A 10062-nucleotide genomic window follows, 5' to 3' on the forward strand; every position below is an offset into this window, starting at 1 on the left:
TTGTTCGGAACTGTCAAAATTTTGTTCTAACTGACAGGCCGATACCGTCCGGCGGACTGTTAATGGGCCCCTTTAAGAATGGGTTTAAAAAGGGTTTGCCAATTTTGATGGGCCACTTAGTATTATAATTTTGACAATATTGCAGTCGGCAGCAACGTCGCGCCACAATACTGCAGAACAGCACCTTTAGGATGATAATATGTATTTGTATTAGATAATTTAGATAGGTATGCCTAATAGAGTTAAACCAAGAAAAGTCAGCTACGATTTTATTAGCACACGCAGCAAGTGTTATTTATACGTCATAATTTCATAGAATTTTGACGTTAAAATAACACTTGCACTGCATGTGCTATCAAAATTGTTGCATACTTTTCTTGGTCTAGTGTGTTAGGAGTCTGATAACTTTGCTTGCTATGATATTGCTTAGCTTTGAGTATGATAGATAGACGGTTGAAAAACGTTCCAAAGCGCAATCTGTGTAGGTACAGTCGACGTCAAAAATAGGTTTACATTTTTCGCCTTATTACAAAGCAGTAAGGTGCAAAAGTGTAAACATATTTTTGGCGTCGACTGTACGAGTATGAGCATAAGCCTTCGTTACAAATTACTAAAACAAATTAATTAAATCCCCACACCGCCACGTCTTACAAACAAAACATAACCCAACAGTAGTAGGTACCGCTAATTCTATTTATCTCATAAGTTTTGTAGTTCTCCACGTCTCCGGTCCGATCGGTACCCGCGGCACGTCGTCGCGTAACCGTATCGGATTTCGGTACTCCGATGGATGCTCAAAATTTGATTTAGTTATGATTTGGACCGGTTCCTTTGGTGCGCCTGGGTTATTTATCTGTGGCGGGTCTATGCTGTTGTGGGTATACAATGTGATTTTTATATCAGCAAAGCCAGGAGGAGTTTGACAATTCTGCGGCGCGGCCTAGGTATTGTTATTTTACGCTATAAATTCAGTGGTTGGGAAAACTTGTCGTTTCTATATTCCAACGAAATCTTAATGCTAAACGCTGTACTGCGTAATACAGCTGCGGTTGCCATCCAAATGTCACGATTAGGGTAACATTCCATTTCTGACCGCAGCTGCACTACTAGTAAGAACGCGTCGGTGTTATTGTCAATTTTCATAGTAAAATGAATGGTAGTGCTGCTGTCGTTGGAAATGGACTATCACCTTTAGTCATAGCACGATATTTCTTCGCCAAAGTAATATCTGCACATTTCCATCTACCGTAAAATGAGGTGAGTTGGGATTACGAGGGCAGTTGGGTTTTGAATGGGGTGAGGAGGGATGATAGGGGTGAGATGGTATTTTTAGACCAGAGTTATCACATTGTAAATACTTTATTATCTCGAGAAGTCAAGCTATTGTATCATTGTGTCAATTCTAGCAATTGTCCCATCTCACTCAATTCCTATCCCCCCTAACCCCGACTACGGGGTGAGCTGTGATTTGTTACTATTTTGTGTTTGTCGTTGAATTTATGAAATGAAACGACAGATTATCATTGAATAACTAAAGTTCATACTACCGAAATACTTTTCAAGTATATAAATGAACATGCCACATATAAAAATTAACTTTTATTGAGGTTTGACCTTCGGATTTGTCTCAACTCACCCCATTTTACGGTAACTAAGTGTGTCAAGGGACTTAGATCTGAGCTAATGAGCTTCGACAAACTGTAGAATGAAGAAAGACTCAACTAACTTATCTTCGTTATGCAAAGCGCACCATACGATTCTCGATTGAATTAACATGCTCCTCGGATAAATCAGTTTGTGCATGTTTGTTTAATGAAACAACGCGGCGAAAACCGCAACGTCGTGCAACTTTGAACAGTTTCTTGTGTTAGTTTGAAGTGGTACTGCGGGAATGCACTCATTGTGAACTCGCTTGTGTTTTAAGTTACATAGGTTAATAGTGGGAGGTAGGAGATATAAGTAAACAACACTAAACTACACGACATTATTCACGAATTTCGGGTAGTTTAGTGTTGTTTAAGGTCTGTGCACACCGGCTGCGTGTGCGCGACGTGCACGTGCGCGTGCAGCGTTGTAGTATACAGATCCTTATGAGAGACGGCACACCGCTTGCGTGACGTGTCCGTGTGCAGCTCCATTTTAGCGCACGCGCACGTGCACATCACGCACACGCAAGCCGGTGTGCACAGGCCTTTAATATGATTATTTTTTATCCATCTAATAATGAAATGAGGAAAAAATTAAACAGAAGATTCTAACCTAACTCAAACCTCCGTTACACCACTCAATAACATTATGTTATACCATGGTCCTGATATTCAAAAAGGACGTTCCATCTAGACCGTTAAATGTAGTCTATTTCTGTATAGGCTTTCGTCGCCTTCCCTTGAAAGTAGCGGTAACGTCCCCTTACAAGAAAGCAACTGTTGAGCTAATTTCAACAGAATCATCCCGGAGAAAGACACAAAATGAGTGTGAACGGAGTTCTACGAGTAATTAGGACATAACTTCCATCATGAATCTAAAAGTAAAGTCCTTGTACTAGGTATCTATATTTTACTCCATGCATCAGGCCACATTGTGGCGTAAATGTTCCAACCATTCCACGATATTAGCGCTTGTAACTTGGCAGTTTTTGTTACCTTACACGACAGATAAAGCTATTGCAAGTTTCCGCAGATCTAACCGTTACCTAGGTTACAGTCCATTTCAACCGCAGTCCTGGGTCCATTCACGAGTTTCACGACACGCTCCGCGATTGTTACGCCATTTAGGGTCCTAGCTAAAATGGTTAACCATAATAACGCTATGGAATATCCAATTAAGGTAGAACCCTAAATGGCATAACAATCACAGAGCATGACTATACAATGTACTTATGTGATATCAAATTTCTAGTGTAACTTGACCCTGAGATTCGTAAAGACGATAGGTTGGCCTGTTGGACTATAATCTGACTAGATATTCCTAATGAAAATTTAAATATAAATATTATTAGTAAACTTGCCGTACCTAATTGCTTCATCCCAATCACATTTACGACTCTTCTCTTTCCGCACAGACTCTACAGTAATGAATTATGACATTTATGACCATATGGTTACCTTTTTAGTAATGTCATAATATTATGACATTACTAAAAAGGTAACGTCATTACTAGTGGTGGTAAGGTGACCGTATAACAAATGAGCGACACATGTCACGTGCGAAATGTAACTAAAGTCGCACCAAACAAAGTCTGCAGCGGATTTGATAGCCCACGCAGTGTAAGTGTTATGTATACGTCATAATTTCATAGAAGTTTGACGTTTAAAATGACACTTGCACTGCGTGGGCTATCAAAATCGCTGCAGACTTTTTACGGTCTGACTATAACACTCACTTTCTAACAGTGTTAATTTGAAAGAGGCGAATAGTTTTTCTTGCTTATTCATTTTAGTACTGATTGTACTTGGGTTGTACTGAGTCGATTTGTACGAAATAGTCTACCTTGAAAAACAAAATGCACGAGCTGCGAGCAAAGCAGCGTGCGTTTCAAGGGCCACTTTCAAAGAGAAGGGAAGAATTGAGTTTAAGCGTTGAAAGCCCATTGTGGCCCACAGTGTGTAATCGTATGATACATTTTCAATAACCATACCACTTAAGTAGACCTGTACAGATGTAGTGCATAATTATTTTCCTTCGTATTTTCTCGGAAACGTTCGTAGGGTAGACCGAGGCGAATCGGATCACTGGGGAAATCGGATCAAAATAAGCATTTCTGTAAAATTTGAAAGATCACGGTTAGTTACAGCCAGTCAATCAGCGTCCCGCGTTTGCTCTGTTCCTAACGCATGACGCCACAGTTACTGTCATTGTAAAAGACTCATGCGTCGCTCACGGTGACACTTCCCGATCAGTCGCTCGTACAGGTGTATTGTGATTTTACCGCCGATGTAAAAAATGTGCAAATACAGTCCGTGATAAAAGTAAACGCAAAAGGCTAAAGGTTTGTAATTGTTGTTACTTATTGTTAATGGCGCATAGTGTTTCCTGATTTGATTTTGTTTTTATTGTATTTAAAGGTATATTTCCGTTACACGAAAATAATTCAAACATATGATATGGGGTTATTCGGATCATCTGATTAGGGGCGATTCGGATCACATTAGAAAACAAGGTTTTTGGACGTTTTTTTGGCTTATTTTATGTTCGCATGTTTTAGATGGTGCGTACGTATAAAAAGAAGAGGTATCAGGGGGAATGGTCGGGAAAAAATATGACTACAGCTGCTAATAAGGTTTTAACGAGACCGCTGTCCCTACGTAGAGTCTTTTGTTACGAACAACTAATTTTCTCATATGGGGTGAATCGGATATGTGTGATTTTTCATGTTTTGGTTTGCAAAAGTTTACAGTTTTTGTTTATTTTCATTTAAGTTATTCGATTTTGTTGGTAAATGGCCATTGTCATGTTTTGGATTTATTGTTAATATATATAGTGGCATATAGGAGTGATATTATGTTGCACTTTCTGTAGGTGGCGTGATAAAAAAATTAACTGGAAAGGAGGAATAAAAATAATGGTCAAATGCAACATTAAAAATACCAATGATAGTTGATCTCAATTATTTGACCTTTGTGATTCTTAATCATATGATTAACATTGTTAACCATTATTAATTAAGATTTTATGACAGAGTTTTTTTGATCCGTTTTACCCCTTAAAATGAGGCGAATCGGATTTTTTACGAGGTTTTGTATTTTATTTTTCATAAATCATATTTAAGTTTTATTTTATGTCTGAACCTTGGATTTCGTTCATTAATAAACAATTTATCCAACTGAATATTAATAAAAGCAGTATCACCTTAAAAAAAATATTTATTGACCGTCAAACAAAAAATGATCCGATTCGCGCGGTCTACCCTATTTGTCATGCTACTTCAATCAACCTCAGTACTTTTTGTACCGAGACTAACTGAAATAGCAAGACACGTTCGTACGTTTCCGTAAAAATACGAAGGAAAATAATTATGCAATACATCTGTACGTGGTAATCTTTGTGAATAGCACGGTTGTCTCCCGCCATAACGGCCGGGGCAGACAGATTACCCTATCTTGGATTTCATGTCTTTGTTAGTTTGGCTCGAATTACCCTTAAAATTGAATTAACGTGGCTTGAAACTTATCATTTCACTTTGAGTAGGCAGTTTGTAAAGCATACAAGTTTAACTATATTTAAATCTTTCAGTACTTGCATGTATGTGCTAACCTTATCATATATTTTTAAAAAGTTCGTATTGTACGCTCTGAATGGTCTTGATAAACTCTTTTGTTGAAATCTTTTCTTTGTCGTGAACTAAACGCGTGTGTTTGACATTTGTTATTGAAAATGTTTACAAGATTTTAGTTGCTGAAAGAATTACAGGAAAACAGAGTTTCTGGTTGACTTTGCTGTAAGTTTTTGATATAAATTGAGTCTTCAGTGCAATAAATTATGATGTGGTAAGAGTAGACGGAATTGTGCAAACCCAAGACAAGTGTAACTGATTAAACTCAAAAAAATATTGTGTTGCATTCTTAAGTAGATTTCATTTTATTAAAAGGTACAAGCTCTTCACATAAATAGATATGTCCAAGTTGTACCAAGGTATTGTTGGCGCATGTGATAAACTGGTACCGGGAAGTCTACGACCACTCTGGGAGCATCCAGCTGGTAAGTTTCAAGAAATCATACCCTTTACTAGACTTATACCAACCGTAGTGAAACTAACCGTGAATCATTCAAAACTGTTATCATACCCTTTAGCCGCCCAGAGGCCTATAAAAAGGTATCCCGTTCCATTCTAATTTAAATCTTTATTTTGATATATGTATCAAAATTGCATTTGTATTGGCAAGTTTTTATAAGAATAATTTAATTTATTCATGGCAAACTAAAACTACATTTCATACAAACGTATTAAATATATTAAAAACGGGTCACTCACGTGAGTGACCCGTTTTTAATATATTTAATATGTCTGTGTCTCACGGAAGTTTTGTTATCATACAAACGTATTACAAAAATAATATTTAAAACATAAAGTATATATTTTACCACGAAATGGTCCCGCCGCAGCATAATGCTAACCCGAAAGTCAGCGCTGGTCTTCCGGCGAGACCATTTGTGGGCCACGAACGCAACCGTACACGTAATAACGGCGCGATTCGGGAAATGAATTAGAGATTCACTAGCGGTTGGCGCTTACGCTATTATTAACGCCGCTCCAATATTACTGCGGCCGCCATAAGGTACCTTTTGCCGTGGAACGTCACATATCTTTACTATTTTATATCTAGTGAATCTCTAATTCATTTCCCGAATCGCGCCCTAAGTATGCTAATAAGCTCGAAGAATTTCGTACATTGACATGATATTTCCTATGTGTGTCGCATGCGCATAATTATATTGCTGTCGCGCCGATGATGCCGGCGGTCGCTGCTACTGTGCGAGCGGGAGAGCAATATGAATATGTGCGTGTGATAGAGATAGGAAATGGCGTGTCAATACACGTAATTATTCGTGCTGAGCGTCCTTACTTTAGAGTCTTTAGACTATAGATAAAATATGTTCTTGAATGTTATAAATTTAAATTATGATATGATGTTGGTTTGTGGTTGTTCTAACATTTGGGCAGACAAACATTTAATGGTCCAAATTACCTATTAGACTTTTTTTATACATTGAATTTAGGAATTTATTTCTAAAAAAAATAATTTTGACGCAGTCGCGTGCAAATATAATTAATTATCATAATAATTATTCAAGGTTTTATAGCTATCTCTTTGTTATAGGACCAAAAACGATTTTCTTTTGGGCTCCTGCATTCAAATGGGTATGTATAATATGAAACAAATTTCCTACATAGTTATGCAATACGCTACGCAGTTTATTAATCGTTGGCTGCACTTGCATATATTTGCTTTTACTGCGAGATCTATAAAATACATGGTGAGAATCGATTTCTATAAATTATAAATGTTCCGCCACTGGTATTTCTAAGCATTAATTGTTTAGCAACCGCTACGCCCCCTACGTTCTTTTTACAAGCTTTTATTTTTAACTTGCAATGATTTTATGTTCGGGTCAAATCTTGCTAGCTGAATGATATTACCCACTTCCCATTATTCGATTTAACTGAAGCTATAATGTTACATAATTATGTGGCAATGCAATATTACGGTATCATCGAGCTGGCCCCGTAGACAACATGCCAATCGCTAACGCTCCATAGCGAACAAAACGCAACTGTCACTGTCACACTTATGGAAGAGTGATAGAGAGACACAAAGCAATTCGACAGCGAAGCGCAAGCGATTGTCACCTTGGCTAGGCCGCCAGATCTGATGATGGACACAGGAGATGGCCATAGGAACTCTGTTAACGCAACCGTTTGGGTTTGTTAGAATTGTTTCGATGAGTATTAGTTGCCTTTTGAAAGAAATCAGCGACTAAAAATTGTATCAAAAATAAAATTTACGGCAAAAAACATCTCTTTTCTGTTACTTTAATTCCAGGGCCTGGTAATCGGCGGTCTGGGCGACATCAACCGTCCCGCCGACAAGCTCTCCATACCGCAGACCACGTCGCTCGCCATCACCGGGCTCATCTGGTCCCGCTACTCCCTCGTCATCATCCCGAAGAACTACAGCCTTTTCGCTGTGAACATGTTTGTAGCTGCCATCAATGCCTATCAGCTCGGCAGGGCCTTCAAGTACAGGCAGTCGTTGGAGAAGAAGTAAAAGGTATGGGTTTCTTAATTACCGTAAGATCAGGGTACTTTAGCTCCCCAAGGTTACTTTGTTCACCCATGAAAACCTATTTTATTGACTTGATAAATTCTTAAAAATTACATTATATGATTAATCAATTTTTTTGTAAGCGTTTAGTGGCGTTTTTAAGAATTTATTATTTCATTAAATTGGTTTTCAAGGGTGGACAAAGTAACCTTGTAAGGGCTAAAGTACCCCGACCTTACGGTACCTGAAATCTGATGGAAATTGATGTGTCTTGGCGTAACTAAATTAATTAATTAATAAAATTTTCATTCTCAATATCTTTTCAGTTAGTTCAAATACAAAATAACAATAAGAACAACAACACAACATACAACAAGTAAGAATATTTACTTACTTACCTATTTATAATATAAAGTTATAATTATAATATTATTAAATCGTGCACTAGGTATACTGAAGATGTCTTTTTGTTAAATCAACGTCTTCATAAACTACTCAAATTGGATATTTGCACACAGAAATAGATGCTAGATGTTTAAATAGATTTTACCGAGGCAAAAGGTACCAATAAATAAATTAGACGAATTTACTGGTCAAGCAAAGCTAGCATAAACATGTTCTTCTTCCATTCCATTAGTACTAAATTTTCTATTTTGGTTCTACTTCATATTCGCCGTGTCACCTAGTTCAAGCACTTGCATTTGGGCTAACCTTTTTGGCACCTGTAATAGTGACGTGGTAAGAATGCACAATTTATGCTGCGTCATGTCGCGTCGTGAGCTAGTTTTACAAGCGCATTCCTGGACCCGGATTATAATATAACAATTCGTTATGGTTTTGAGTCCGTGAAATTGAAGACCTAGCGGCTGAACCTAACATCATGGGGGAGTCTAAAGCTCACAGAGTCTGTTGTCGTTGGTTGGGCCCTCTTGAGAGAATGGATGAAAATCGGAATGTGAAAAGAGCAGGAGGACGTCCTATAGGACGCCCCAAGTATTACTAGAGCGACATGGTGGAGGCGGATCTGCGCAAACTTCGAGTCAACAATTGGCGAGAGGTCGCACAGGACCGAGTAAAGAGGCGCTGTCTTGTGTCGTAGGCCAAGTCTCATTTTCGATCGCTGAGCCAACGGAGTAAGTGATGGTTTGAGTAAGTGATGGTTTTGAATACGGCTTTGACGATAGTCTTGGAATGGTGTGCATCTCACACACAACTTTCACTTCATTTCGAATGCACCAATCAGCGTGAGGGTTCGTCAAGGTCGTATCGAAACCAGTTCAAACCCGTAACAATTTGTTTAATCTGAATTGGGTTCCTAGTTTCCTTCCGCGCTCATGAATCGGAAAATTTAGAAAATAATCCTTTGTAATAATTTGAGAGATAGGTACCTACCTACAATTTTATTGCTGAGTGGTACATAGCTTTAGTAAACAAGTAGACTTAGAATTATTGTTCTACGGAGTTCGAAATACTAGAGTTAGACCGTAAAAAGTCTGCAGCGATTTTGATAGCCCACGCAGTGCAAGTGTCATTTTAAACGTCAAACTTCTATGAAATTATGACGTATAAATAACACTTACACTGCGTGTGCTATCAAATCCGCTGCAGACTTTTATTGGTGCGACTATAGCAACCTACTGGTCTGATTCAAATAAATGTACGGCTGGCTTGGTTGACGTTTGACACAGCAATTATTGACAACATGTTAAAACAACCAGCTAAGTGCAGACGGTAGAACATGGAAATTGGAGTTAGAGAGAGAGAGAGAGAGAGAGAGAGAGAGAGAGAGAGAGAGAGAGAGAGAAAATCTTTAACACAAAAAGTCACATTAGTTGTGTGCCCACATTTAATTTACCTTGACTTTTATCATTTTCCCTTTTAGCAGCAATACATCTAAGTTTTGCAGTTTATAAAATCTACTGTTTTATGAAAAATAAATATGTATATAAAGAAAATGCTATCGAGTTACTTAAGGTACCATATGTCGAAGTGACACCCATGGTTCCGCAGTATCCCAGAGTGTATAATTATTCGCTTATTTCTGCTCCAAGGATGACGTTCCGTCGATTGCAACTCGAGAGCTATGTATAATACGTATATTGGTGTACGTAAAGGTGATTTTAGCAATACCTATGGTTGCGCCACAGTTTATAATTATTTGCTTATTTCTGATCTACGGATGACGCTCCATCGCTTGCAACTACATAGACTAACTACGGACTTTAACCCTTTACCAGGCTAAGGAATATATATTTCCCACATACGGTACTTCAAACATGTGGTCTATTTTCGATGAGTA

At 38.1% G+C, this 10062-nt stretch overlaps 1 protein-coding gene across 1 annotated transcript; it reads left to right on the forward strand.

Annotated features, from left to right (window-relative positions):
* The first annotated feature begins 5612 nt into the window (after positions 1-5612).
* On the forward strand, positions 5613-7766 carry LOC134793685 (mitochondrial pyruvate carrier 2-like). Its single transcript, XM_063765371.1, has 3 exons — positions 5613-5697; positions 6819-6859; positions 7542-7766. The coding sequence occupies exons 1-3, from the start codon at positions 5613-5615 to the stop codon at positions 7764-7766; spliced, it is 351 nt and encodes a 116-aa protein (XP_063621441.1).
* The last annotated feature ends 2296 nt before the right edge of the window (positions 7767-10062 follow it).

The sequence above is a fragment of the Cydia splendana genome, chromosome 1 (genome assembly GCF_910591565.1).
Source record: "Cydia splendana chromosome 1, ilCydSple1.2, whole genome shotgun sequence".
Classification (NCBI taxonomy): domain Eukaryota; kingdom Metazoa; phylum Arthropoda; class Insecta; order Lepidoptera; family Tortricidae; genus Cydia; species Cydia splendana.

Excerpts from the sequence above, each read along its gene's own strand:
- LOC134793685 (XM_063765371.1), top strand. The coding sequence starts at position 5,613 with ATGTCCAAGTTGTACCAAGGTATTGTTGGCGCATGTGATAAACTGGTA. Across the intron at positions 5,698-6,818 it reads ACTCTGGGAGCATCCAGCTG|GACCAAAAACGATTTTCTTT; the intron begins GTAAGTTTCAAG and ends TCTTTGTTATAG. Across the intron at positions 6,860-7,541 it reads GGGCTCCTGCATTCAAATGG|GGCCTGGTAATCGGCGGTCT; the intron begins GTATGTATAATA and ends CTTTAATTCCAG.